This window comes from Meleagris gallopavo, chromosome 5 (genome assembly GCF_905368555.1).
Source record: "Meleagris gallopavo chromosome 5, MGAL_WU_HG_1.1, whole genome shotgun sequence".
NCBI classification, from domain to species: Eukaryota; Metazoa; Chordata; class Aves; order Galliformes; family Phasianidae; genus Meleagris; species Meleagris gallopavo.
The window spans coordinates 25,381,902-25,393,139 of NC_139408.1; the positions used below are offsets into that span (position 1 = coordinate 25,381,902).

The 11,238-nt window shown below is 38.0% G+C and overlaps 2 protein-coding genes across 12 annotated transcripts in view; one reads left to right on the forward strand and one right to left on the reverse strand.

Annotated features, from left to right (window-relative positions):
* STARD9 (StAR related lipid transfer domain containing 9) overlaps window positions 1-11,238 on the forward strand; it is a 95,964-nt gene that overhangs the window by 65,670 nt on the left and 19,056 nt on the right. For all 4 annotated transcript variants that reach the window (XM_031553545.2, XM_085224851.1, XM_085224852.1 and 1 more), the window contains 2 exons: window positions 5,915-6,102; window positions 10,222-10,705. In XM_031553545.2, coding sequence (XP_031409405.2) covers window positions 5,915-6,102; window positions 10,222-10,705 — 672 coding nt within the window. The remainder of the gene's footprint in view (window positions 1-5,914; window positions 6,103-10,221; window positions 10,706-11,238) is intronic.
* Window positions 4,607-11,238, reverse strand: part of CDAN1 (codanin 1) — a 58,029-nt gene continuing 51,397 nt past the window's right edge. For all 8 annotated transcript variants that reach the window (XR_014883520.1, XR_014883518.1, XR_014883519.1 and 5 more), the window contains one exon: window positions 4,607-5,442. The gene's annotated coding sequence lies outside the window, so the exon portion shown is untranslated. The remainder of the gene's footprint in view (window positions 5,443-11,238) is intronic.

Consider the following 11,238-nt stretch of genomic DNA (forward strand, 5'->3'; position numbering starts at 1 on the left):
ATACATTTTATTATAATCATTACTTAAAATCTCATCTCCTGTGCTGCCAGTAATATTACAATATTTTGCTCATCTGCTTTCATTGGATTGAATTACCAATTCAAGCTCTAAATATATTTTCAAAAACGGTAGAGAACAAATTTTTACTGTTAAGCCCAAATATTTAAACTTTAAGCATGAAAATTTCCTTGAAAAATGATAGGATTTGTTGTACTTGTTCCTTGTCTGCTTGCTCGTATACCCTACTTGTAAGAGCCCCTGTGCTGCATGTTTTTGATGCTCGCTGTCAGCAAGCAATCACATGGAAAGTTGTGGCTGGCAACAATGATCAAATGACAGCATCACCACATAATAGTAGATAATAAAGTTGGAAAATGTCTTCTCCTGAAAATACAAGACAAAAGCAAAACATAAGAATGTGGGAAAGGAAAGGACAGGAAAGAGTATCTCTAAATAAAGCATTTGATACTGGGGAGCACAACAGAACTTTCATGCTACTGTGGTACACTTAAAATGTCCTCTTGTTCTTGTAAAAATAATGTCAGTGTTCTTACTAACACTTGAGAATTTCCAAGTGCCCTACAAATACAAGTTAAAAAAGTCTTTTGCAACCCTTACTCAAATATATTTCACAAAGAAATTCACTGTCAATAACAGTAGCTCCACAACTTGCAGCAAAATAGTGCAAATTTTAAAATACTGGTTTAGCAGGGGAACTGGTTCTATATATAGCGGAAATCATAACGGGAAAATCTGTGATAGATTGTAGTTACAGCTGAATTGGAATTTAACAATGCAGCAGTGACCTTTAATCAAGTGTGTCTGTCTCTTGTGCAACTTCTTGTCAAAGACAGGACTGCTTTAGAAGCATATTTAAAGGACTGCCTTAACTGAGTCGTTACTTTTCTGTTGGTTTGGGGGGATTAAGTGAAGCAAAAAGAAGTTTCTTTGTGAGAGAGCTAAAAAATGAAACAAAACAAACCTGTAAGCAAACCTGCTAACTGAAAATCTGAGTGATATTTTATCTGGTGGTGACTTTACTTAAAGGGGATTCTTCTGTGCATATTTCTAAATGTCCCTTATTTCCTAAGATTTCTGACTGCTGGCAGTTGTTACTGATTTCTCATTTCCATCTCCTGACCCTCACCACCCAACTTTTGCTTTGAATTGTGTGAGCAGCATTGCTTCAGAGCTCCTTCATGATTCTTCCCTTTGCTTTAGGGAAGGAGGAGAGAGAGGTCTGAGCCACAGTGATAGGCAGAAGCAAATGCACACAGTCTTTGCCAGTCCTGTGCTGTGTGATGCTTGCTGCTGTGTGATGCTGAGGCCCTGCGGGAAGGGCCCTGGGTTGGACACGTGTAGAGGGAGGAGGAGAGGACGGAGCAAGGGGGGAATGTGTATCAGAGGATAGGCTGTAACCCTGACTTGTGATTGCTCTCAGTGCTGGGATTTGCAAATGTGCAAAATGCCTTGCCAATATCTTTTTTGTCTGCTTTATTATTAACTCTTCTTTCTCTGGAAAAAATCATCAGTAAAAAGAAAAAAAGACTTGACTCTGTCAGGCAGACAGAGAAGGATGGATGTGCTAACCTGACTGATGATCTGACTGATTTCTTTAGGAAAATGGCAAATCTCAGCTTTTAGCAAGTATTCCTTGCTTTTTCTTTTTTTTTCTTTTTTTTTCCCCCCCCCCACTTGAGTTTCTCTAGCTGAGCCTTAAGATTTTGTTGCAGAAAGCATTCTGCCTCAGCACAGAGCTATCGCTGCCATAGTTACTGAAAGCTGCATTATGCTGTAGGAGCCGCCAGCCTCTGCAACAGCAGTGGTGGAAGTGTTTGGGGAAGAGGGGAGGAGAATTGCAGAATAGGATCCCGGAGAGCTGATGACAAAACAGGCTGGAAAAAATGTGGATTTACAGATGGTTCATTTAGCATGCGTCATGCAAACTTTGTGGAGAGAAAAATGAGGCGGAAAAGCAATCCAGCAATATGGGTATAATATGAAGATTTTCTCAGTAATTTCTTATCCTTATTTTAAGATTATTGTCTTTCTGTTGTAATTTTAATTCCTGTTTTTAAAGGTTTACTTGGAGGGAGGGGTAACTGTTGACACTTCTTGATGCATTTGGTATACCTAGAAATCTGCATGCTTTTGTGAAATATTATGCAGTGTTGCATTTATTTTTAATGCTGAATGCCAAATCCTGTGAAATAAGGATTTTGTTACCTTTGTCTTGATATCGGCAAAAATGAAACTGTTTGTCTTATGTTTATCCTGGGGTTATATAGCTAGAGCTAAACTGAGGGAAGGTTGCTGTGGGAAGGAAGGAATACAAGCAATAGCAGAAATGTATCTGTGCTTGATTCCTGTTTCATAGGATTCTTTTATTCCAAGTCTACATTTAATGTATATATTATATAAATATATATATAATATTATATATTATATGTATATAGTTATATAGTACATATTAGTTAAGATATTTTAAAGAAATGGCTGGTTTTTGTCTATTTCAGAATGTTATATTCTTATGTTAATTTAATTGATATTTGTCTTTATTTTAGCCACTCAAATATCTGTTACAAAAGCTCTTTTTAAAATTGTGCACTGGGTGATTTAGCCCCTAAGTGGGCGTGAATCTGTTATTTTCTTTTGGGGCTACTGTCATCTCATTTTTGAGTTTAATTTATGGTATGATTTCTATAAACTATCAAGGACGTGTTGACATGACAAAGCGTATTCAACAGCAGAAAGGGAGCATTCTCAATTCATGGTTTTGGTATCAGCAGTTCCTGAGATAGATCTGTATCTCCAGCCCAAACCAGCCAGTCATTTTGCTCTCGTGGTCAGTATCTCACAAGCAGAAGAAAAGCATTCCCTCTTCTGCCATAATACCTGTGTTATGTAAGTGACTGTGCATGAATTTTCATAATCTTTTTCTCTTGCTTGAGAAAGCTATTTTTAAAAAGCAACTTTGTAAAAAGCTTTGATGTTCAATCTCCTGTATTCAGAGCTGTCCTTACTACCCTGACTGGCTTTTGTTTTGTACTGTTAAAAATTAGGAGATAGGAGATGAGGCAAAAAGGCATTGAAATAGCAGCAGAACTGCAATTTATGCATGTACCCTCAGCAGTGGTGAGACAGTCAACCTGCCTTTTATTACAGAAATTTTCACCACGCATAGAGAATTGTATCCATCAGCTACCTCACCAAAACGAGGTAGCAATAGTACCGTTATGGTTGCTGTAATGTTTCTTTTCCAAGATTTAAAGCAAAGTATGGCTATGCCTGTGTACTCTCTGCCCTTATGGGGTGTAGTTCATCATGTAGAGCTGTAAGCAATAACACTCGTTTGGCCTGCATTGTGTTCTGCTTTATGTGCAAACATGTGCAAACATGTGCTTGTTGGAAAAGATCTTACAGTTTCATGTTAGATCAGCAAAAAGCTATTAACATCGCCATGAGGGAATATGCTAGTGCTGCTGAGAACAGCAAACACCACACTTCTGTGTCCATTGTTTGCACTGCTTATTCTTCAGCTCATTATAATATATGGCTGGGAGTTGGTTTCAGCATTGTTGGAAAGTATGAGCCTGTTACCCTCTCCCAGATGTAAACAGATGTTACTTAACTACCTCTGCAAGCATTTTTTGAGATCTTAGAACATAACACATCTTTCTAAAAGAAATTGTATCTAGTTTTAGTAAGTAGATGCAGAACAAGAATTCTGCTCTTTTGTTAACAAACTCTGCTTTTCAGCATTATTGGCCATAACTTATTCTATTTCCTCAGTCTTGTATAGAATACTGTTGATAATGTTAAACAAATAGAGTTAATCTGTTCTAATACTGAGCTTTCTGATGTTTGATGTGGTTAATGGATCCTCCTCGCTCCTCCTGGATGAATGTACTTTGTTTCTTTTGCGTGTGTCTCAAACTAAGTGACTTTTGCAAGGTCATGCACATGTAGTCTCAGATTTTCCAGATGTGTTACCATCATAGAAATCAGAGCTTATGTATGTCAGCAAAACAGTCTATTCCACCATAAGTATTTTGCAGAGACTTTACATTTACAATTGCTGTTAACGTTTATTACTTTAATGCATTTGCAAGAGGAGGCTTCAGCTGACATAGAAGCTCTCTTGAGCTAAGAAGTGCTTAAGTAGTCCTTGCCCTGAAGACCTTGCACTGTAAGTGCATGGAAGCACAGAGGTGATATAACTGCTCCAAAATCATTGCGATTGTCTATCTCAGAGCAGTAGCAGCATAATAACCTCCAGATTATATTGCTGCTCCATTACATTTCCCTTGGAAAATATGTAACGTAACCTGGAAGCCTCATTTGTGGAAAGCCTCCATCAAAGTTACAGTTAAAACCATGGGAGCTCTTCTGAAATGAGACCCTTTGGATTTTGTTTCATACTCAAAAAGTGATTCTTCCTTAGTTAACCAGCCTATCTTTAACCTCTGAGTTTGTCCCCCAGTAGCTGATGTCACTAAAAACAACTGAAAAGCTTGGGTATGAAATGGCCATAGGAGCCTTTCAGTGCAGCAATGAAGTGTCTATTTAAACCTACTTCAGGTGAATAAGAAACCAGGGAATCCAGTCCTATTTCCTGGAATTCAATCACCATTTATTAAATAGAAATAAGTACACATCACAGACTGTTGAAATTTTAGCAGTCAAGTCAAATACAAATGGATCTTGGAGATCCCTATTGTAATTTGTTTCTGTAAGTCTCAAATAGACTCAAAAAATTAGAAAATGGAAGGGACAAAACTTACTCATTGCTTGCATCATGTAAGGTAACTGAACAGAACATGCTCCTCTTCTGTTATTCTCTTCAGCATTACAGTTATATAAACATAAAAAACAAACTGAATTCTGTTTTTCTCAGGTGAATGAAAGAGGGTCAGTAATATTTTCAATTACTGAGAATCTTAAGTTGTTTATATAGTCAGGTTTTCCTGCTGCTTCCTAGGAAAGTGAAAATGGATATTCAATCTAGAGGGACTCCATCAGATGCGTGGACTTTAGCTGCTTAATCGCTACACCTGCTTTGTCTGCTAATCTGTACGTAAAATTGTTGCTATAGAAATAGCTGCTTCAAACACATGCCTGTGGTTGTAGATAGAGATTACAAATAAATCCTGATGTAGCAAAGTTCAGAGGCTGGTTGACTTGGATTGGTAATGATTTTACGAACAACATGACATTTGGTGCACACACAAGAAGCAGGCCACTTGGAGGGACTGCATGGAGTTGTTTACAGAATAGTTAACTTTTCTGATCACCGTTCTACTCCAGATACAGACACAGCAACCTGTAGTAGTTGCATACAAGAGAGAGTTGGGTGACTGAGTTCTTTCCTTGGTGCTGCTGGAGACCTTCAATGTAATCTCAGCAATTCCCATATTTCTTCCCGGATTTAAGATTTTTGATCTATAAGGAAAAAAAAAAAAAGATTTTCATTTCTATTTCTGTTTATTTTTTTTTTAAGTACTTGAGTGAAAAACATCCTATATTGTGATCATTAACCTATAAAACATAAACACCACTCTCCCATCTTATTTCACCTTTGGAAACAAAATGACAAGTGATGTTTTTTAAATTATTTCTATTGTTTTTTTTCTGGTGATGGAATTTTCAGTTTCACTATAACAATTTTCATGGTGAAAACTGGCATTTCTGACACTTCCAGGACTGTGGTCTACTGTGATGTGCATATACTCTCTACCATCATGAGTTCTTTGTGTAATGCACCCTTAATGAACAAAGCAATATCCTAAACGTTGTCTTTCTTTAGTAAGTTTTCTTTCTTTAGTAAGTAAGATGACGTGTTGCATTACAAGTGCTTGGTATTTTTTTCTTGTTTAAATTAATTTAAATTAATTGTCAACATTTCGAACTGCAGAGACATAGATGCTGTGCATGAAGAGTACAAGAAGAAACTGAAAGAGCAGGAAGCTTTCCACAGAAAACAAATCCAACAGCAGCAGCTCTATGTTGAGGATTTAAAGCAGCAGATCCTCAAAGGACAGGTCAAAGCAGAGAGAGAACTGGAAAATGACCAAGCCCTCATCAACCAGCAGATCCTAGAAAGTAAGTACCTGCCTCTCTCTCACTTTTCTTCCATAATTGCATTATTCCATCCTCTTCATGTTTTTGTCCTAGTTAGGCTTTGTATTGTGGTGGAAGTTTTTGTTGTTGTTGTTGTAACTTTGTCGGGTTTTTTTGTTGTTGTTGCTATTGTTTTTTACAGCACAGTAATAATTTTCTCCTATAATCATCTCTCCTTTGAGAACAATTATCAAGCTTTGATTAACTTTGCAGAGCACCAGCAGCACTGTTTAATTAGTTGTACAGGTCTTGACTGGGATAGGCTTACCGCTCCTCCTGTGGCACCGAGCCTCTCATCTCCCCAGTTACTCCCCATCCTGCTTCTCTCTAGTTTTGCTCTGATTATATCTGCAGTACAATTCTCCCTTGCAGCAATATAGACAGAATCTGCTGTAGTATTTTCTACTTTTCTTTCAATATTTCTGTGCTTCATAGAATGGCTTGGATTGAAAGGGACCTTAAAGAACACCTCATTTCAACCCTCCTGCCATGGGCAGAGTTGCCATCCACCAACTATATCAGGCTGCCAGGGCCCCATTCAACCTGGCCTTGAATGCCTTAAGGATGAGGCACCCACAGCTGTCTGGGCAACTTGTTCCAGTGCCTCATCACTCTCTGAGTAAAAAATTTGCTCCTAGGTAAAATATCGATGATGTTGGTTTGACACAAACTTCAGCTGGATGCTAACTATACCATGAAAAGCTTGAAACATTTTGAAATCCCAGAATATCTGAAGGTAAGGGATCTTTCAAAAGCTCAGTGAAGAGGTAGCTCTCTAGCTTCCAAGAATCACTTTGAATTTAGATTTTGTTTATACTGGGTTGTTTGGTTTTTTTTCATCTTAATGGGAGCCTAATTCACTCTGCAAACCTCTGACAAGCCTCTTTTTTCTCAGTTTTTTTCATTTTCCTGGGTTTGTTCTGTGGCCTCTCATTAGTTACTGTCAGCTAGGGAAAGATCTGATTAACCTATGAAGATGTGTTGTGATACATGTTTATAACAGCCTGACTGGGATTAGAAAAGGTACTAAGATGATTCTTGTCCAATCACTGGCATGCCTACTGTTTGCAACGTTGAGAATAGTTCTATGTTCACAATTGCAGAGGATGCTACAAATTCAGAGGTATATTATAATCACTCTAATAAACTGATATGGGATAGCATAGTATAATAAATGATCCTGAGAGCTCAGTCTGTCTCCCTTCAGCACAATAAGGCTGGAAGTGATTTCATCCAAGTCTGTAAGTAGGAACAAGGCACTGGTAGTATGAAATAAAAATGTAGGAAGAAATTCTGTGGTAGAAGCGGAAGTGAGACAAATTAAGATTAAAACTAACATGCAAGTTTTATTTACCCTAAAGATGATTGATAAGTGGTATTGCATTCTCCATTGCTGATTTTATTTTTTAACAAAACTGTATTTAAAAAAAAAAAAAAAGAGGCATGCTATGGTTCAAATAGGAGTTATTTATACCAAGTTCTTATAGCGTTATTCAAGAGTGCTAAAGACAAGATCAGTGAACAGATTTTGAATAGTAAATGCTTTGGCATTAGTAAATAGTAAATTAGCTATGGCAAAAGGTGGAGCCACAGCATATTTGAAGAGGTTTGTTAGCATCAGTGGCTTCTGGCCCTGAGTGATGCTGCTTTGCACAACGACATTTTCAGCAAGACTTGTCCTGATAGGGTTGAACAGCCTCTTAAAGAGTTTGTAGGCGGATTTGGGAACATTTTAAATCTTAAGATGCTTTTGAGCATTGAAGTAGGGTAGATAGAGTGTTCTTCTTGTTGTCTTCTACTGAATGGTCTGATCCAAATTTCTTGATAAGAAGAGTATGTCTATTGCAAAGGCACCATTTCCATTTCACAAAGCCTGCTACTGGTTCCTGAAATAATTTCTGAATGTTTATAGGCTTCCCAGAGCCAAACTTATGCAGTTTACCATCTTTAAAGTATGCCAAACGCAAGGAAGAAATTAAAAGGAAAATTGTGTAGATGGGGAATATCAGGAGACCTGGTGTGTGTAGGCAGTACAGAGCTTCTCCAAAACATCTTTCTTGAAATAGGACAAGTTCTCTGCTCGTCTCTAGTTCCACTGTTCAGATGTGCTCATATGAAGCTTAGCCAGACAAGCAGTTTTTGCAGCCAAATATAATTCTTTGCTTGGCTGCCCACCAGAGTTCTTTTGCCTTATTTGCACCCTCTTTTTCTCAGCGTCTGACAGAGGCAAGTTTGTGAGTAGACATTAATTAGTGTCTTAGAACTTTCAGATCTATTACAGAGACACACTCATCTGCCAAATATTCTGCTTGCTAGAAACATGCTGAAGAGAGCAGATCTGGGAATAAAGAGTTGAGAAAACTCTTCTGTATGTGAAAGTTGTTATTAAGAAATAATAACAGATTATGACTAAAATGCTTTCATTTTATCCATAGGGTAAAGATACTTATCTATAAAGTATCACTACTTCTGTGTGTGTAGCTGCAGACATAAACTGGAGACTCCCTCAGGTGGGAATCACTAACGAAGAATGTTTAATGAGATTTGTAGTTACCAAACTAATGCTGGCAATGCTTATCCGCTAAAGATGGTTATATTTCTTCCATTAGGGAAGCATCCACAGCCACAAAATTCTTTCACGCAGTTTAGCTGTCATGCACAGGGCTCGTGACCATGTCAACAAACTGTTATTGCCTAACTCCATGAATAAGCGACTAAAGGTAGTTCCTCAGTGAGGGACTGCAATTAAGCAGATTGAAGCTAAGCCTAGCCAAAATAGTGTTGCTAGGAAGATTAAAGTGCTTTGAAAAGCATCTGTCCTTTGAGAAATGCTCCATGTATGAAGGAACTTTGAGTGTGGTTTTTATACTGCTTTCTCAGCCAATGATATGTTTTTTTCTTCTGTGCAGCTGAATATGTATATTTTCTTAACAGCATAAACATGAACAAAGTCTTTAATAGAGCAGGTTCTCTTCTTTCTCTTCTACTGCTTCTCTATTGACTGCGAAGATCAGATTCTCCAAATACTTAGAGAAGATTAAGAATGTAAACAGATGTAATATACTCTTATCAAATAAGGCTAATCAATTGGTTTGTTAGAAAAGAATATTTAGCATTTGTGAAATCTGGGGAACATTCATAAAGAGGGAGAATCCAATTCTCTTTGGGAGCAGACTCCTGATTTTATGAAAAAATATATATTGATGGGTGATTATGAGTTTGTATGTGTTCATCCTGACAACTAATGGTTGTGTTGATTTCACTTGTATCCTTGATCTGAGTGTTTTTGAATAATTTCAAGCACTTTACATGCTAACGTGCTCATATTCAAGGTACATGGGTTCCCACCAGGCATTTATGAAGTGTTCTGGAGCAGCTGTAATCACGACAGATAGAAATTTTTGTGGTTGTTGCTTCACCTCAGCCCAGGTACCACACAATGCTTGTGTTGCTTGAGAAATTTCCATCTGGTGGGTTTAGAGAAGCTGGGAAACTGCCCAGCAGGCAGCCACTTGGAAGCTTCCTAGTAGCCTTTTCTTCAACCCACTTAGTAGGTTGCATGCCCATCCACGTACTTGATAGCTGGCAGCAGGCCCCAGATATGATGCACATCCTCACTGCAGTGCAAGGTGATCGAGCTTTCAAGTTTACTGAACATGCCACCACTTTTTTCTGAGCTGAACACAAAGTCCTTTAGCATGAGTTTAATTTCCTCCATTTTCAGCATGTATAGAGAAATGAGGAAATAGTTGTCAGGTGGATTTTTTTTTTTGGTTCATTCAAGTTAATTTTAAAGGAAAGGACATGAGCAAAAATGTGTATAAAGCAGTTTGTCTTACAGCAGCTGTAAAACACTCAAACTCTTTGATGAGGAGTCAGTTACATTTTAATATTGCGTTTTCTTCACTAAACAGTAGGAATTTATTTACCAAAGGCTCATTAGTATGTGTGTTAAATTTTATTTTCTTAATTATCATAGAGGTTAAAAGACTTTGTTCTATCTGCATAGGAATTCTGTTCTTAAATGGGTTCTCAGGCTAATTAAATTAATGAACAATGTTTTTTCTATAATTTTTACTTTCTTTCAATCATTGTTTACAGACCAACAGTGGCTTATAAATGAGAGTAACCGACTAGCTGCCCTTCAGCAACAGCAGAGGGAATTTGCAGTGCAAACAGAATCTACGTTGTACGCAGAGGCTGAGGTACAGAGTAGCCTTGCTCTGGAGATCTCCCCTTCACTGCTACAGCAGAACAAGAAGAGACTGGTGCACCTGGAGCTCTTGCGAAGGTGCTCCTTAAAAAAGGCAGAAAGAAACATAAGACGTAAAAAGGTCAAATTCCAGCTGGAAAGGATAGTCAAGAAGCAGAAGTTATTGGAAGCTAAGCAAAACCTAGAGCAGCTGGAAGCTAACTGCTGCCTCAGTGAAGTTCGTGTGAAACAATCCTACATCCCAAATGAAAATATTGCAGGACAGGCCTCTGTGGATCGCCAGTTACAGAAGAGGAGGAGGTCATTGGGTTCGAGTTACTCACTGCAGAGTCAGCATTCATTCTGTAACATCCGTCTGCCCCAGGTACCCAGGTGAGTCAACATCTACCAATAATATTTGACTGAATGTCAAATATTATTTAAATTCATGGTATTTTCGCTGACTACCTATAGTCCAGAATGCCTTTTAGCTTACTTGAAACAGTCCTTAAAACTTGTGATATCACTTAGTATATTGTACGTCACGCTGGAGCTGTTTGCTGCTTTCCTTGGATTTATACAGTGCATTCCCTACTTAGGTCTCTGACATGGTTTTGCTGTTTATTTCTTTCCTCCATCAATCCTCTCTGCACTTTTTATCTCACTGTGATTGCTTACCAGAGCTTGCTCAACTTTGCTCTTGACGCCTTCGTGTTGCTGGTAAATATTTGTTTCTGCGTTATTTTATTGTGATTAGGATCAAATTATTCCTTCAGATTCTTTTACTAGGATGATTCTGCCCTGGACTTTGAAGTTGACTAACCTTCTCAAACAAAATACAGCACTACATAGTACTAAAATGTCAGGGCGATAGCATGTCTATCACAGCAAGGCTCCAGGGGCAGGAAGTGGCTTACGTCCGCAAA